Below are 18,383 nucleotides of genomic sequence, written 5' to 3'. Positions count from 1 at the left end.
TTATGGTCCAGAATAATTCTTTGCAGTACCTACCTCTGACCTATTTACAACAGGAAGGTTTTCATAAAGCTGTAATACACATGACCTTGGTACTGGAATATTACCAGCTGATAAATGCAAGCTCAATTTGATTTTGGTAACCTTTAGAGAAGGTATGCCTATTATGCCTCCTGAGCTAGTTAAATTAAATATGATTTAGATATGCAGCTGGCCATATTTCAACAGAACAAGTTGTGCATGACTTTAAAACTGCTTGATGAAAACCCCCTGAATATTGTTAGGTTGCAAACCAGAGGCACAAGGCAATCCTCCACCCATTCTCCATACCAAAGATGCATTAATGGTAGATACTACGAACTCTAGTCCATGGATGGAGATCAAGGTGTGTAGCAGTTTCACACATCGGTAGAACAGACCTTGGTGTGAAACTGCTACACCCATTCTCTATACCAAAGATGAATTGATTGCAATGGAGTTCAAGGTTTGTAGCAGCTTAGCACCAAGGCCTTTTCTACTGATGACTTGATCTAGTTCAAACCATGATGCAACCTAGTGGTTGTAAGCACCTCCAGTACTGTCCTCCCTTACAGTAGAAAATCACCTCACTACCCATAGACTAGAGGAAAGCATCATGAAGCAATTGGCCGAAGATTTTCACTGACTAATTTGTACTGAACCAATCAGATGCAAGGATTTCAGTAGCTTATAACAACACTTATCACTGAAAACCATTATTTCTTTCATGAAATGTTCCCTTGTTGTTCAAAGCAGATCTGGGGAGCGTTTCATGAAAGAACTTGTCGGACGTTTTATCCGACAAGTCCCATTTCATCCGACAGTTACTATAGTAACAGTGCCTCTCAGCCAATCAGAATCAAGGAAAGATGTCAGATCTGACAACTTGTCGGCCAAAAAGTTGATGAAACGGTCACCTGATCCCACATCGTATCTAGAAGAACTGATTGATTCTATACCCTTCTGTGCAGGCATTGATATCCTCAGTTCCATACCAATATCTTGGTGACTCCGACTGACCAACTTATTAGCCATTCAGAGCTCCTCATGTCCATTCCATTCTTGGTCAGTTTGATGTTGGTTTCATCAATATAATTGAAGAATGACTGGACTGATGCTAGGCTTACAGCATGGAGGATCTCTTTCCCAAGCTCTTGAGAATAGACTTTTGTTCCTTATTGCATGAGTTTGTGTCCGTGTCTCTTTGCTACAACTGAACTGGAGATCATGCTATCCGAGGAGTAGCTTTATCACTATAGTGGCTGCATTTAGGAAGATCAATGGGACTGTTGAAAAACAAGAAAAGAATTTTATAAGCAATATTTTGGTGGTATAGATCAAAAGGTAAAGTATAGATTAGCTGACTGTAGATCAAACTGGGGATTCGCATTGAACATGTCACCTGCTCATCATATAATGGTATATTTGAAGATTTTTATAAGACTTATTTTGAATCACAGGTACATGTAACTTTGAAAAAGTCAAATCTATTAGGACCAGAGAATGTCTAATAGTGAAGAATGTGACTTTGAATTTAGAAAAGGCATACATGTATGTTTTGCTTAATCTGGTACAAAATTGCTTCTACTTTTATGGAAGTCGACTCATGCAAGTTTACATGTAGGCATAATTACTATATGATAATTAATCTTTGAAAATGACAGATGCTACATGTAGTACAGGATTTAGGTAAAAGCTGCAAGAGGTTAGACTAGTCTGCAGCATAGACTCAAATTTGACAATTCAAATTTTAAAATATACCATATTTAGGGTGCATGTCTAATAGAAGAAGCCTTTAATACTACATGTGGGAATCTAGTCTCCTACTTCAGACTTTGCATTGTGCACTATGTGAAAAACAAGTGTCAGTGCATGCAGACACAGGTTCAACCTAGTCTGCATGCACAGCCTCAAATTTGACACGTTAACCAATCATACCATGTATAGAGTGAAGACTATATGCTTATTCATCTGGCCCGCATTCTGAAGTCAGGTTTAACTTAAACCATGGTCTAACTCTGTGCTAAACTTATGGGAAGCCAAAAGTGTCAAAATTTTGATTAAGTTGTATGTTTCTTATATTTCTGTGCTCTTTACTGATTCATCGATGGTGAAGACAATCGTCTATTTAAACTTCCTAGACAATTATGAATCATTTCAGAGCCAAATGAGCTGAAATATGATGTCTCTACTGTTAGTGATTTATGTAACAATTGGCTATCCATACTTAAACCACAACTTTAAACCTGAGTTTAAGTTAAACCTTCAGAATACGGGCCTTTGTCTGTAGAGGCAACCAAAGTACATAATGAATCTAGTCTCATGACTTCAGACTCTGTATTATGCACTATGCAAACTGCATAAACCAAAGGTCTGTGCCTACAGACTAGGTTCAATCCCTATCATGACCTTTACCTCTCATGACTAGACGTATTGATCTGATGAGATTGATGATCTGTGCTTTCATTCCAGGATCTTCTCCAAAACCTCCAACACTCTGGTCTCCTCCCCATCCAACTAAAAATAAAAGACATTGAAAATTAATGCATGATTAATTGGTGGATTACAGAGGATGATAAATTGAAAATGTGTTGAAATGTGTTGATGAAAGAAAGAGGGTAGAGCAAGGCAAAAAATAGAGACAACATAGATCAGTTGATTAGTGCTACTGTTTGAGATAAGATCAATTGTTAGTAACACAGAAGCAGAAATAAAGGAGATGATTCATGTCACATCTTTAGATGCCGCTGAATGGAAGTACTACATTAACACATCCAAAGTATAGTTATTGGGATCAGCCATGGAAAGAAATCATCAAGTGAATCCTTGGAAATGGACAGAGAAGGGATCCCACAAGTTGATGCCGACACTCATCTTGGCATCAAGATATCTGAAAACTTGTCTTGATCTGACTGATAAGATTAGCAAGAAAGGTTTACATACTTTCTATGCCATGTATGTTACAGACTGGTATTCTTGTTCCATACTGTAGCTAGGGACAGTGATTTGACTGATATTTGGCATCCTATGAATTACTTTGTGGAGGTGAAATTTTGGAACTAACCAAGGAAATGTTCCAGGATTCAGACTCATCTATTCAAGACAATTATCAGTGTACAAACTTTACAAAGCTGGACTGACCTTATCCCTATCTCTCTAGTTCATACTGCTGTGAGAGAACAGGTGGACAGAGGAATCTTCAAGAAATCATCCCGGAAGTATTGGAGGGAAAAGTATAAAATCAAGGTGGAGGTACTCTATCCTCCTAGCCCGGTCAAGTATGATTTGAGACAAGCATTGCTATAAGGAGCAACACTTTTCGGGCACATCTAGCCCAGGCAAGAAGATGAAAGATCGGCAAGTGTAAGCTTAAAGAGGAGACCCCTCACCCTTGAGCATTTCATTGCATCTTGTATCTTTCTATTGCTCATGACAAAATGTTTTGAATCGGCAACTTAATATTTACCCATCATCACTTCGCTGTTCCGGAAGTGTAATTTACATGCAGCAATTTCAGGAGAAAAGTTTTTTTAATATTTTATTAATAATATTTTATTGATTAATATTTTATTGTCTGAGAGAATTTTGTGAATATGTGTTCCATACAAAGATTTGGGTAAGAATTAATTTTTTTTTTAAAAAAGGAAGGCTGAATACCGCCGATCATTGCTGGTGGCGAAAAAACTTCAGTGTTGAAGAAAGTTGTGTTAAGGAAGCTATTTGGGAGAGGGTGGAGATTCAGCCCTCACTGAATCAGAATGATGTTTTATGGTTTCAACTTTCACACGCCTGGGACAGTATTCTACGGAAAGTTCAGAAGTCAAAACAATCTCTCACGTAACTAACCGTAACTAAACATAACTAAACTGAAGTGGCATTATGGTCTACCAATCTGGATGCAAATTCATTTGGACAGACGTACATGGCATGGTGTTCATTTGCCTGATGAAGCCAACAACACTGGTGAAACATCACACTGAGATAGATGTTCGCTTGGCGACAGTGTGCTGTCGCCAAGCGAAAAACAATGAAATCAAGATGGCGACATAAACGCTGTGGCAAGTTTTTCCCGTTTTTTTTTCAAAATTGTTTTTTTAATAAATTCTTGTTTAAAAATTAAATCAATATCGTAGAAATGTCGGATATGAACTTGCTCCCATGTACATGATTTAGGGCTAGATTTTTAGAAGTTAAATATAAATCTCCACAGCGAAAGTTTGAGGTTTTATGGCGGTACATGTAGATGAATGCAATTGAATCCCTGGCTTCGTTGAGAGTGAACATACGTTAATAAATGATTTTACTCTCTAGAAGCCTTCTGGCTAGGGATCATGGGAAATGATAATCAATGATAATTTCCCAGAATTATCCTGGAAAATCGCAAAAGCCAAACTAAAGACAAAATAAAAGGCAAGTAGTAGAGCCTAGGCGCACGGCCAATATTGGAGACTGTCTCCCATTATAGAGATTATCTTCAAATATCAGAGACTTTTCTGAAGAATTTGGGTATCCAATTTCAGAGACAGTCTCCAGTTGGGAGACCAATTTTCTTTGTTTACATTTGCTTCAAAAGGATTATCTTGGCGGCAAATAAAAATTTGATAAGCAATTCCTCATGAAAAATTACCCCTTTGCTTTGCACCGTCTAGATCTACTTTTGTTTTTATAACTTAAGGATTTTTGTTGTCATCCACACACAAAACAAATGGGCCTCTGACCTCAATGGGACAAAAGTTTGGGTGGAAAAAGTCATGCTTTTGTTGGTGTTGTTTCTTTTGTTCTTTTGCAAAGCAAGTCTCCAATATGGGAGATTGTCTCCCTTATTGGAGTCTCCCATATTGGCTGTGCCTCTAGCTCTAGTAGACTCTAGGCTACTGTAGCTCTAGAACTGGCAAGCCAAAACTATCCAGAATTTCCAGGAATCCAGGATTCCGGGAAGAGTGGAAGCACAGAGCTAAGGCCTAAAGCAAAACGCTATTACTTTCTAGATAAAATCTTCATGTAGAGATCTATAGTTACAAGGCACATACGTGCAAAGCGCCAACTTAATGTGTTCCGCCATCTTGCTTGTTGGTTGCCGATAAAATGCGCATTTTCAGATTTTTTTACACTCAGTCATTATCCATGACGGAAACATTGACCAATCAAAAACTACGATTCTATAAGAAATCTGAATATTCATATACAAAAGTATAAACTTAGATAATTCAGTTTTATGTGGAATTTAAACACAATTCTTCAAAATTGGGTTAGTTTTATGTCTCTAAAATGACCCTTAAAACCAAGTTTTTTTTTCAAAAAAATAAGGGTTTTCCCAAGTTGCCATGGTAACATGGTCTGAATTAAAAAGCTTAGCAAACACTTCATTTCAGTGATCGAGGATGTATTTGTTTACGGTCTGCAACTATTTTTTGTCTTATCCCTTCAGATTAATTAGATAAGAAATCAAAATTCTGAAAGTTTAAATCCAATTTTAGACAGAGGCATAACAAAGAGTGGTGCTTTATAATTATGGGGGGTGGGTCTTATTGCATGCCCCCAATTCACGAACAAGAAAAAAAAGAGGAAAACGAAAGAGAATCTTGCGAAATTGTCCAATTGGATTTTTGTAACAAAAACATCAAAATTATGCTCATGTCGCTTGCTTGCAACTAAATACTTTTTAAAATTTTGACGCCTTATCGTATAGGCTATAACCAGCGTTCTCGCCAGTGTATAACACGCATGGTGCAAACACCATGCGTGCGGAAATGGAGACCAAGTGGAACCATGCGTAAAATTTCAGCGACATGCGTGGCGACATGCATGGAAAAATTAAATGGAAATATTCAGAAAAAATAATACACTCCATGAACTCATCTTAGTGATATCAACTTCATTTATCGGGTTGCGCCGAAGTCCCACCAACTTAAGACCACTTACAGGCCTACTTCGGCTAGGAAAGTGGCAAGGCGCCCAGCTAGCTCGCGGCTGCTATTGCGGGCATATGACGGCACGGTACGGTCGTTCCGTTGCCTAGTCCCCACGTACGTGCACGAGCCATAGACCCAACGTCAGCTTAAAGGGCGACGCCATATTGCCAGATTCTGGCCAGATTTGGCCCGCGCCCTCACCCGGCTAACGTTGAGCGCCATTCATCTATACACTAATTCCTCTTGATTACCATTGATAAAAACCTCGTTCAAATCTTTTCCGGAATTCTTATGAATAAGCGATTGATGTTTTTCCGTTAATCAAATATCCTTTATTACACCCATATTTTTGTGTTATTTATAACATTTTTATTTTAATCACAATTTTAGTCCAAACGCGGGTCAGTTTTTGAGAACCCACGTTGTTTGTGCATGCCCACGTATGGCCTTACGCGTATTGAACGGAATGATGTTGGGTCGAACAGAATATGGTTGTGATTGTTTGTTCCGTGTTTGTTGGGGATGAAGCTATGATGGCGACCAGTCACGTTTGACAGTACCGCCAAATCGTTAAGATTAACTAATTAAGGTCAAGGTGAGATAAGAGAAATGAGCAAGGCACTTTATGGGGGGGGGGGGAGAGAGAGAGAGAGAGAGGGGGGGGGGGGGGGGGGGAGTTAAGAGGACCCAGTGGGGACACAGTTTCATCATGCAGTACAGGGCGTCGATGAACTTAATTTTTTTTCTTCAAAATGTGGAAAGTGACAGAAAAATCAGAAAAAGTTTAATTGGTTCTGATATTGAAAAAAAAACAGAATTTATCAAGATTGCTGTTTAATATTCTTCATCATGGTTTTAGAATTTAATTCAGTTTATCTGATAAGTATAATTCTTTCAAACACTAACTCAAATTGTGATTAATCGTATTGGATTTATTTCACTCTTTTCTTTCGCCTTGTTTTTTTTCCAAAAAATCAAGGAGCTGAAAAATATGAGAGCTAGAACGTAAAGATATGGACTCCGTAACACAAAGGTTTGCGATGAATAACAAATATGAAAGAACGCTTCTGATTGGTTCTTAGTCAGTATTTTGCGACAAATGCGTGTGTAACATTGATCTTGATTGGCCAATTCATTTAGCGATTGACAAGACATCATGCCACCGACAGCTGCCTTGTCAAAGGGGGGCGGTCAATTATTTTGATTTTTTTTCATTTTGTCCTCGATAGGGAAGCGGGGGGGGGGGGGTCAATTCATTTTATATACATTTCTATTGTGTTTATATATGAGGGGTTGCTACTGAGCATGTTTTTACAAGGGCTTAATATAACAGAAATGGCATGATTTAACAATAAATGTATCATGGAGGTTAATACTAAATTACTACATAATTAATAATTGTTTTAATTGAAAATGAAAATAATAAAGGCACCCATAGATCTTAAAAACATCTCGTAAATACAGGCCTAAACCTGTATTTGAAGTTGAACAGGCATAAAGTATAAATGTTAAGCTATAGCTGATGCTTTGATCCCGCAACCAAATAATGTTGGCATAAACTAGCTGTTATATCAGTGGCGTAACGAGCGAAAAAAATTGAGGGTTATATACGATATGGCGTATCGATCAGGCAAAATTTAAAAAGTATTTAGTAAGTTGCAACCGACATGATCATAATTTTGATGTTTTTGTTACAAAAATCCAATTGAACAATTTCGCAAGATTCTCTTTCCTTTTTGAATTTTTCTCTTTTTTTTTAATTGGGTCGGGGCAGGCAAGACCCCCCCATAATTATAAAGCACCACCCTTTGTTATGCCACTGTCTAAAATTGGATTTAAACTTTTAGAATTTTAATCTCTTATCTAATTAATGTAAAGGGATAAGAATAAGAAAAAAAATAGTTCCAGATTACTTATTTCAAAGTATTTTTACTTAACTCCCCAACTCTGCTCTTGCTGCACTGCACGTAACGGCCTTCCACCTAAGGGCCAGGCCGACTCGCCCCGTGAGCAAGTGACCGCGTTCGCGTAAGTTCACCCGAAGCCATGACTAAATTCTGACCATCAAACATCACCTAACTAATCACTCTCTGACAATATTTCAAAGTTTATTTTATTACAGTCGATCCTTTGGGCCATTAAACGATAATATTTCCAATGTTATCATGACAAATAATTTTAATGAGATAGTGGCATTGTAGAAAAAAAAAATTTATAAGCACGAAATGGCACCAGATATATCATCAAACATACAGTGCAGCGTTCGGGACTGGTGAGTGGGACGGCTCGCTAGGTGTTTTCGCCCCGACGAATTCGGCGAAAACGTTACCATTGCGCCGTGCGAATGTTCAATCTGCGGCTCTCAATCAGAGACTTGAATGTCTCTTTTTGCATTATCGAAAATGAATCATACTTCATAGACTTTGTTTGATTTATTTACAAGTAAGTTGCATATCCGTCGTGATAATTAGGAAAATCCATGATGTCTTCTTCTAATTCTGTAAAAATTGCGTCTTCAAAATGCCTGTGTCAGAAAATTGCCGGAAATTATAAAAACTTGCCTAAAATGTCTCTTTTTGAAAGTTCATCCACGGTCTGGAAAAAAATGTTATAACTTCTGTAGACGTATACCGTAAACAAAGACATCCTCGATCACTGAAATAAAGTGCTTGCTAAGCTTTTTTAATTCCGACCATGATACCATGACAACTTGGGAAAACCCTTATTTTTTGAAAAAAAACTTTGGTTTTAAGGGTCATTTTACAGACATAAAACTAACCCAATTTCGAAGAATTGTGTTTAAGTTTCATATAAAACTGAATTATCTATGTTTATACTTTCGTATATGAATATTCATATTTCTTATAGAATCTTAGTTTTTGATTGGTCAATGTTTCAGTCATGGATAATGACTGAGCGTAAAAAAATCTGAAAATGCGCATTTTATCGGCAACCAACAAGCAAGATGGCGGAACACATTAAGTTGGCGCTTTGCACATACGTGTCCCCCGTCTGCCCCGCACATCACACCGGCTATGCTCTATGACCTACCGGTAGCTGCGCTTACTGAACTTGGAATAAATGCATTGAATGTACATATACAAGGAACATGTACTTGTACTGTGTTTGTCATTTATCCCGCCCTCTATACACACAATGAACGAATAGCAAAGGAGTTGTACTGTGTTTGTCATTTTATCCCGCCCTCTCTGCACACAATGAACGAATAGCAAAGGAGTTTGAGAACTGTGCGTGACCGCTATGGTGCATGGATGTTAGGCCTGGGACGATTGTCATTTTTACCATTCAATTATTTCCTGAAAAAATAATCGAATGATTCGATTGTTCGTCGGGAATCAGGTCTTTTAAGTCACAATAGTTGACCTACTTTATGGTGAAATCTCCATCAAAGTCACATGTTTAGAATAAATGAAAGTAGGTATTATACATGCATCCCTCCAAGTGCCACACCCCTGCATATGAATGAATCAGCCCAGATTGAACAGCCAGTGCAAAGTCCAAAGATGTAAACAACTCATTCATGAACTATTCTTTGAGACTGACCCCAGGTGGAGCATTTCTTGAACAATTTCATCCCTTGCCCACACCATGTCCCCGCCCCCACTTGTGGCACTGTCCACGATTCTACACATGTATTTCAAAAAAATATTTTGAAAAATATTTAATTTGAAATACCTTATAAAATTATGATTTTTTATCATTTGAACCTACATGTATAACTGGGTCTATTTTTGAAGACTAGTCGAGAAAGTACCGGTGAAGACGGGCGCATGTTGGAATGTAGTTTTCATTGTGTGAGGGGGATAGAAAAAAGGTTGCATTATTGTTTTGAAACAAAGGAATTCTCCGGCTCCCACCCTTATCTTTCTCTCTCTCCCTCACACACACACAGATGGGGGAGGGGTCAATTTATTTCTGAAGTCATGACCTCTCCTGATAAGGGAACCACTGCCTTCTTCTTTGTTTCCCCAAAAGTTTCATTGGCTATCCGAAGGTCCAATCAGCTCAAGTGAGCTTGGTTGTGTGTTTTCTTATTGTTTTGTGCACGCAGACAATGAACTCATTTTGTGTATCGAGGGCAAGGTTGGGTGGGATTAAAAAAATTCGGAGCACTTTCATGTTGGTGTGTAACTGTGAATGTAATACAATCATTGATTATTTTTGAAAAATTCTCTCGGTACCATAATTTTTAAACCTGTATGAAGTGCCATCATTGTTTTCTTGTCATTTTGTTATTATTACTTGGGTATTCGAGTTCTCCCAATGTCATAATCGGGATCTGCCGAACATTCGATTTGTGTAAATTTTGCTAATCGATTGGTGATTGGCGGCATGCCAATCGAATCATTTGATCAATCGATGTTTACTCCCAGGCCTAACATTTATGTGCATTTGTGTGGGCTTAAAAATACGCCACAATGGGGCTTCCTTGGCGTCTCTATTTCATGAAAAGGCCGTCGCTTCCGCGCTCCGCGAGGGAGGGGTGAACCCCCCTCCCGCACCCACCCCCCGGAGTGGCAGCACAAGTCCCCGTCATGGGTGATTTTTTTTCTGGCGAGAACGCTGGCTATAACCCACAATTTTATTCGCTCGTTACGCCACTGATATAACAGCTAGTTTATGCCAACATTATTTGGTTGCGGGATCAAAGCATCAGCTAAGACAGCTATAGCTAAACATTTATACTTTATGCCTGTTCAACTTCAAATACAGGTTTAGGCCTGTATTTATGAGATGTTTTTAAGATCTATGGGTGCCTTTATTATTTTCATTTTCAATTAAAACAATTTAGTATTAACCTCCATGATACATTTTATTGTGTTAAATCATGCCATTTCTGTTATATTATAAGCCCTTGTATAAACATGCTCAGTAGCAGACCCCCCCCCCCCTATGTAAACAGACTACCCCATATATAAACACAATAAAAATGTAGGGCCTATATAAAATGAATTGACCCACCTCCCCCCCCCCGCTCCCCTATCGAGGACAAAATTTTAAAAAATGTTCAAAATAATTGACCGCCCCCCTTTGACGAGGCAGCTGTGGGTGGCATGATGTCTTCTTTGACTTTTTTTTTGCGTGTACAAATAAAACTGAAGAAATAGGGGCATCCTAAGTGTCCCCCATGAAAATCGATCAGGATCTGCAATTGCATGGGGATGTGCCCTCTCCAACGTCATAGCTACACCATATCTTTACGTTCTAGCTCTCGTATTTTTCAGCTCCCTGATTTTTTGGAAGAAAAAAAAACAAGGCGAAAGAAAAGAGTGAAATAAATCCAACACAATTTCAGTTGTTTGAAAGAATTATACTTATCAGATAAACTAAATCAAATTCTACAACCATGATGAAGAATAACAGCAATCTTGATAATTTCTGTTTTTTTTTTCTAAATCAGAACCAATTAACCTTTTTCTGATTTTTCTGTCACTTCCATATTTTGAAGAAAAAAAAATTAAGGTGTTCATCGACGCCATGTACTGCATGATGAAACTGTATCCCCACTGGGTCCTCTTAACTCCCCCCCTCCCTCTCTCTCTCCCTCCCCCCCCCCCCATAAAGTGCTTTGCTCATTTCTCTTATCTCCCCTTGACCTTAATAATCTTAACGATTTGGTGGTACTGTCAAACGTGACTGCCATCATAGCTTCATCCCCAACAAACACGGAACAAACAATCACAACAATATTCTGTTGTTCGACCCAACATCATTCCTTTCAACCCAGAAGGAAAAACCAGTTCCACTGGACCAGTTAGACCAGTATAATTTTAATTGGTAACTCTGGAACATCGGTTTACTGGTCTAACTGGTCATACTGGTCCAGTTAAAATTTTACTGGTCCAGTTAAAAATTAAACTGGTCTTGAAGTACTGGAATTTTATACTGGTCTTGTTTCTGGTGGTTGTTACTGGTCTCAATGGTCTTCATACTGGTCTCACTGGTCGTCTTACTGGTCTAACTGGTCCTCAAACTGGTCGAACTGGTCCTCGTACTGGTCTTACTGGATCAGTTTATTACTTGCATTTGGTTTGTTATATACCATGGCCAGTGAAATGTGATGGAAAAGATGGTTAGTAAATTAATCTTTCTGCTGTTATTTTGAATGTGATGTATAAAACTACACATTTTCATTGTGAATTAGTTCACACAATTATTTTGAAGGTTTTCAAACAACAATGAGTGCTATATTGCAAAGATATTCCATTATAAATCCTGATTTTTCTTTAAAAAACAGGAAATATGCAAATGAGGTAAACCACGTGATCAGCATCATCAGAATTACTGGTATTACTGGTCTTGACCAGTTTAATTTCAAACATTGAATTACTTTAGACCAGTTGACTATATATCAGAGGAATACATCGTAATTCTTATAAGCGTAAGGCCATACGTGGGCAGGCACAAACAACGTGGGTTCTCAAAAACTGACCCGCGTTTGGACTGAAATTGTGATTAAAATAAAAATGTTATAAATATCACATAAATATGGGGGTAATAACGGATATTTGATTAACGGAAAAACATCCATTGCTAATTCATAAGAATTCCGGAAAAGATTTGAACGAGATTTTATCAACTGGTAATCAAGAGGAATTGTGAGATGAATGGCGCTCAACGTTAGCCGGTGAGGGCGGGGGCCAAATCTGGCCAGAATCTGGCAGTATGGCGTCGTCCATTAAAGGAAAAGTCCACCCCAATAAAAACTTGATTTGAATAAAAAGAGAAAAATTCAACAAGCATAACACTGAAAATTTCATCAAAATCGGATGTAAAATAAGAAAGTTATGACATTTCAAAGTTTCACTTCATTTCACAAAAACATATGAACGAGCCAGCTACATCCAAATGAGAGAGTCAATGATGTCATTCACTCACTATTTCTTTTGTTTTTTATTGTGTGAAATATGAAATATTTTGATTTTCTCATCATTGTCATGTGAAATTAAGTTTCATTCCTCCCTGAACAAATGGAATTCCATTATTTTAACATTTTGTGCTTCAGGCAAGGAGGTACCGTCAAATTCGTAAAAATTTAAATATTGTATAATTCAAACAATAAAAAACAAAAGAAATAGTGAGTGAGTGACATCATCAACTCTCTCATTTGGATGTAACTGGCTCGTTCATATAACTATTTTGTTAAAAATAAGCGAAACTTTGAAATGTCATAACTTTCTTATTTTACATCCAATTTTGATGAAATCTTCAGCATTGTACTTGTCTGATTTTTCTCTATTGATTCAAATCAACATTTTTCTGAGGTGGACTTGACCTTTAAGCTGACGTTAGCCAGCGGCGACTGCACGTACGTGAAGGCCATAGATAGACATAGTAAAGTTAGGCTCTCAATCATGGCTATTTATCATGTCTCATAACATGGCGAACATGACATGAAATCGCTTGTGTGGGCCTAAGGCTAAGCTGAGCTGAGGAAAATTAAAGAGGATTCCCACTCACCTTTGCTTAGAAATCTCTCTTCATTGAGTATGGCAATAGCATTAATGCACAGTAACGCTGCCTCTAGTAACGTATACAATCCGAATGCCATTTCTTTAACCTACTTATAGGCGAAACTCTGAAAATGTGGGATTAAAGTCGAGTCTGTATGACAATTACGACGACCATACGTGGCACTACACGTACATGAGCAACGGCATTTACATGCGCTGAGCTAGCTAGCTAGAGCTAAACAGCGCAGCGCGCGCAGCCCAACCTTTCCCGCGAGATTTGCTGGGTATCTGGTACGGTTTGGGTACGGTATACGGAGGATAGAGGAGCAATGAATAGTGAACACGTGCATACTGCACTGTACCATGTGTGTACGTAGGTACGCACATAGTTGCCAGAGTTGGCATAATTATGCTTTTTGGCATAATTTGGACCGCTTCAGCATCTGGCATTATGCTTGGCATAATTTGACAATATTTAGCATAATTTTAGCATAATTTGGACTTTTTTGGTGAAACCATTTTCCCCGACCCTACAAAATGTGAGACAACTCGCCCTTGCTGAACCGAGGCCGTGTATTGTATTTCTGTGGGCCGGATGAGCGGTCTCGGGGTGACTGAGTTGTCTACCGGGTGAGTTGTCCAAAACATCTCTATCAGGTCTATGGATCTTACGTGTACGTAAGCTCCCGAAGGGAGCTAGAGAGGCAACTCTTTTCGCGCGGTTTTGATTTTCCAAAGGTTTTATACATAACAAACATGGCTGCCATTTGGCCAATTTGAAGGTTGATTTTGGAAGGTCAATGTTTAATTCATGATAATGACGTCAAAATACGCATAATGCACTTGTATGATTGGATAAAACGCTACATTATGAAAAATACGAGACATTTGACTTCCTCCTGCTCGTACGCACGGGCGTCCGTCGATATAACACATAATATTTTTATGAAAATATGCACTTTTTTCTTAAAAGTTGATGGAGAGGGGGAAAAATTAATCGTATCAAGTCGGGGTATTCAGTAATGAGTACAGGAGAAACTATATTTCACTGATTTTCATGATTCATCCCATTTGATTAACTCATCTATTCGTGTTTTGGGGCTAATCTTTCCCTTACGCATTGCTTTTTGGCAGAAGTTCTATGGAAAATGCACCTTTTTTCACACAAACTTTGAGACACTCTGTATTCATTCCCCCATTGCTCGAGAATAAATGGGCAGTTAACGACGGGGTTAAAGATTTATTGAAGAACGGAATGTATATTTCATGAAAATGAAAGCCATTTCCCCATTGGATGTTATCTTCAATACGTGTTTTTTTAGATGAAGTCAGTTATCGAATAGGCTCTCCTGGCATTTGAGGTCTCTATCGGTGACGTCACTCAGGATCGTCATGCCTGGACCATCGGCCAGGCAGGGGTCGCAATGGTATATGATTTATGCATAATGCACTCGATATATACAATAATCTTGTCCTCCCGTTCAAATGAATGTGAAACTCATATAATTTCCATCAGAGCATTCAACATGAGTACTGTAGTACACATTTCTTTGTTATAAGTGAATTAAAGTCCCTCCAGTGAGTTTGCCTCACCCCTATTGTGAAAATGTATCACCCCTAAGTTGTAACACAGTCAGCTGTTTGCACTCAGGGTCACTCCGTGACCTGTGTGTGCGTTCAAGAGTTGTACACGATTTTCTGTCTCATTTAGGCAGAAATCTTTCATAATGTGTTTTATTCATGTCCTCATGCATTAAACATTATTTTCCGTCCCACAATTCCCTACGATATCAGTGCGAAGTGTCGTTCTTTTTGATTCTGCGAAATTCAACTTTATGAAATACAAAAGCAAGTCTCAGTGGCGTAATTACGGGGGGGGCATGTGGGGGCACGTGCCCCCCTCCCAATCGGCTGGCCAAAAAAAAAGGGGGAAAAGGAGAAAAAGAGGGAAAAAGGAAGAGAAACGTAGTGGGGGAAGAAGAAATTGTTTATCATAGTATTATATTATGTTATGTAACATAAGAAGCATTTTTTCACAACTTTACTTTTTTGCTTAATTGTGTCTTCATTGTTCCTGGCGCTCACATAGACTTTTTAACGAGATATATAAAACTGCTGTACTAAAGCCTCCCGTTTTCAAATCAATGTACAACAAAATAATACATTTCCTCTCAATTAGAGTTATTATTGTTTTAAGTAGTAATATATTCTTTTTTATGACTACTGAAAGTTATTGCCCTATTTTAAGGTCTTAATATAAAACATTTTCTGTCCGTGCTAACGTTCGCATTAGTGGATTGGTGAGATTTATGCTCTTCATGAACTCCTAAAATCAGTCCTTAAATGTCAATTTTTCTAATCTGAATATCAAAAAATTTTAGCTCGCGCTTCGCGCTCGCAGTATTTCATTAGTGAGATGCGTATGATAATCATGATTACAATGACTTCAAAAAGTGCTCCATGTGTTTAGATATAATTCTAACAAAATCAGCAAGTGCTTGGCACTTGCATTAGATTACTATGGTGAGATATGTATACTCTGACTTAATGGATTCGTAACTATAGTCCTTAGAATGCCCCTCTTCAGGTCTATATTTCCTAAATTTTCAGCTCGCGCTTTCGCGCTTGCAGTATTTGATTAGTAAGATACGTATGATAATCACGATTACATGACTACAAAAGGTGCTTCATGACTGTGTTTAGATGTACTTCTAACAATTTAAATCAGCAAAGGATGGCACCATAGCATTAGATGACTATGGTGAGATATTTATACTCTTAATGGATTCTAACATATAATCCTTAAAATTTCCTTGTTAAGGGTCAGTATATACAAAAATTTTAGCTCGCGCTTCGCGCTCGCATTGTTTAACGAGACAGTTAAGTATCATGATTACAAAACAATTCGCTTATAATGTCAATTTTTAGCCCTCAATATATAAAGTTTTCAGCTCACGCTCGCATTATTTAATCAGTGAGATACATATTCGTTTGATAGCACTGCATGTCCTTAAAATATCTCTATTAGGTCAGTATACCTGGCAACTGAGCTCCCTAAGTGACCCGAAATTTTTGCTGGTGCCCCCCCCCCATGCCGTGACCCACGGTACGCCACTGGCAAGTCTAATTATATGTTTTTAGAATTGATGTTCGAAATTTGTTTAAACTTTTTTTTTCCAGATGTCTTGTTAAACCTTAAACTTGAATGTTGTAGGTGTTTTCAGATGCCTTGATATACCTTATAAACTTGAATGGTTTAGGTACATGTGTCATCAGATGCCTTGTTGGACCTTTGACTTGACTTCTGTGTTTTCACTTTCCACATGCCTTTTTATACATTAAACTTGAAACTCGTGTGTTCAGATACCTTGATATACCGGGTACATACATGAAACTTGCTGCTGTCTTTCCACTTGTCTTTTTTATACATTACACTTGAATTTTACTATGAGATGCCTTGCCATACCTCAAACTTGATGACTTGTTATACCTCAAACTTTACTTTTGTAGTCATTTTCATATGCTTTGCAAACTTTGACAACTAACAAATATACATGCCTTGTTATACCTTATTAAGTAACTGCATAGCCTTACAACCAATTCTATTCAAAACCAAAAAGAGGTACTCCCTCCCGTTAGTGTGCGAATTGCAGAATCGAGCTTATATGTCGGTCAATTCCCATGTAAAATGTATGCAGTTGGCAAGTACATGTGTACTCCTGTTTTCATGAAGTAAGACTGTTATCTGCTTCTGAATTTTGGTAGCTATGTAATTGTTATACATGTTGGTAGATGCATTGTTATGCTTGTATATAGATTTGATATTAAGTCATGAGTTTAAAGGTCAGAAGTCTGAGGTATTTCAATTTGTGCATGCACACATTATAGATTATATCAAAATACTTATGTTGACTCAGGGTCTCCGTGAAAATACCTCACAAATAAGCTGCAGATGCCAATAATTATACCAGACATATATGGAAATATATGCGTCATTTTGTGTTGTTCTAAGCTTCTGGTTGTAATTCAGTTGTGCATAGTGCATGACAGATGTTGATTCATGATGTCATAATCGCAGTTAAAGAACAAATGGGTTGAGAAAAAAATATACCATTTTTAAATTTCATTTTAAGCAGTCACAAAATTTGAGACAGAAATATTCAATAATGTTGTTAATCGTCTTTTATAGATTTGAAGCAATTCCTGCAGCATCATACAGAAAAAAAGATATAACATGAATTTTACATGCTTACGACAAGAAAGTTTCCCCCCCTCGGTTACTATGTCAACCAAGTATTCCCATGCAGGATCTAAAAAACTTATTTTGAATATAGAACTATACCCCTTTTCAGCAAGCTTAGAATAAAGACTAGAATAAAGACAGGCAGGGTGTGAGTGGCGATGCAAGGCTGGATGCATTTTGTGTGTGGGGGGGGGGGGGGGGCTCAGGCCAATATTTTGTTTATGTTTTTTTTTTAAGTCTTCACAATCTGGACAAGATACATACAGGTTTTCATACCCGCCGCCCCTTCTTTCAGGCTTCTCCCAGTGCATGAGAACCGTGCAAGTCATTGAATTTTTGTATCTACTTAGCAAATTGTTTATTGTAATTAGATTGTCAATTTTTTTTATTATTTTTTTATATTTGATATTATAATTTTCAAAAAAAAAATCAAATTTTATTTTTCATTTTTTTGTTTTTTTAATAGTTTTTATTTTATTTATATAGACCTATTTATTTATTTCATTTGATTTCAAAAAATTGTTAAGTCATCTCACCCATTTTTGCATAAATTTTAGCGTAATTTCGTATTTTTTGCTGCTCCATGTTGTTATTTCATTTGGCATAATTTTAGCATAATTTTGCGGTCCTCCCTAGCATAATTTCATTTTGAGCGCTGGCCACACTGGGTACGCATGCTGTGCATGTTACTGTCGCCAGACTACCTAGTCGGATCTATTGATGTTTTCTAGAACTTTT

General features: G+C 37.7%; 1 protein-coding gene across 1 annotated transcript; it reads right to left on the bottom strand.

The window, feature by feature from the left end:
* Positions 1–833: 833 nt before the first annotated feature.
* On the bottom strand, positions 834–13,674 carry LOC121416322 (immediate early response 3-interacting protein 1-like). The gene is made up of 3 exons (XM_041609876.1): positions 13,410–13,674; positions 2,431–2,532; positions 834–1,301 (listed from the first exon to the last, which is right to left on the bottom strand). Exons 1-3 carry the CDS (start codon positions 13,498–13,500, stop codon positions 1,246–1,248), a joined length of 249 nt encoding a protein of 82 aa, XP_041465810.1. The 5' UTR covers positions 13,501–13,674; the 3' UTR covers positions 834–1,245.
* Positions 13,675–18,383: the final 4,709 nt, after the last annotated feature.

The sequence above is a fragment of the Lytechinus variegatus genome, chromosome 5, assembly GCF_018143015.1.
Source record: "Lytechinus variegatus isolate NC3 chromosome 5, Lvar_3.0, whole genome shotgun sequence".
In the NCBI taxonomy this organism is placed as follows: Eukaryota; Metazoa; Echinodermata; class Echinoidea; order Temnopleuroida; family Toxopneustidae; genus Lytechinus; species Lytechinus variegatus.
The sequence above is the reverse complement of the archived record's forward strand: the minus strand, read 5'-3'. Positions and strand labels throughout refer to the sequence as shown.

Excerpts from the sequence above, each read along its gene's own strand:
- LOC121416322 (XM_041609876.1), bottom strand. The coding sequence starts at position 13,500 with ATGGCATTCGGATTGTATACGTTACTAGAGGCAGCGTTACTGTGCATT. Across the intron at positions 2,533-13,409 it reads AGAGAGATTTCTAAGCAAAG|TTGGATGGGGAGGAGACCAG; the intron begins GTGAGTGGGAAT and ends TTTTATTTTTAG. Across the intron at positions 1,302-2,430 it reads AATACGTCTAGTCATGAGAG|TCCCATTGATCTTCCTAAAT; the intron begins GTAAAGGTCATG and ends GTTTTTCAACAG.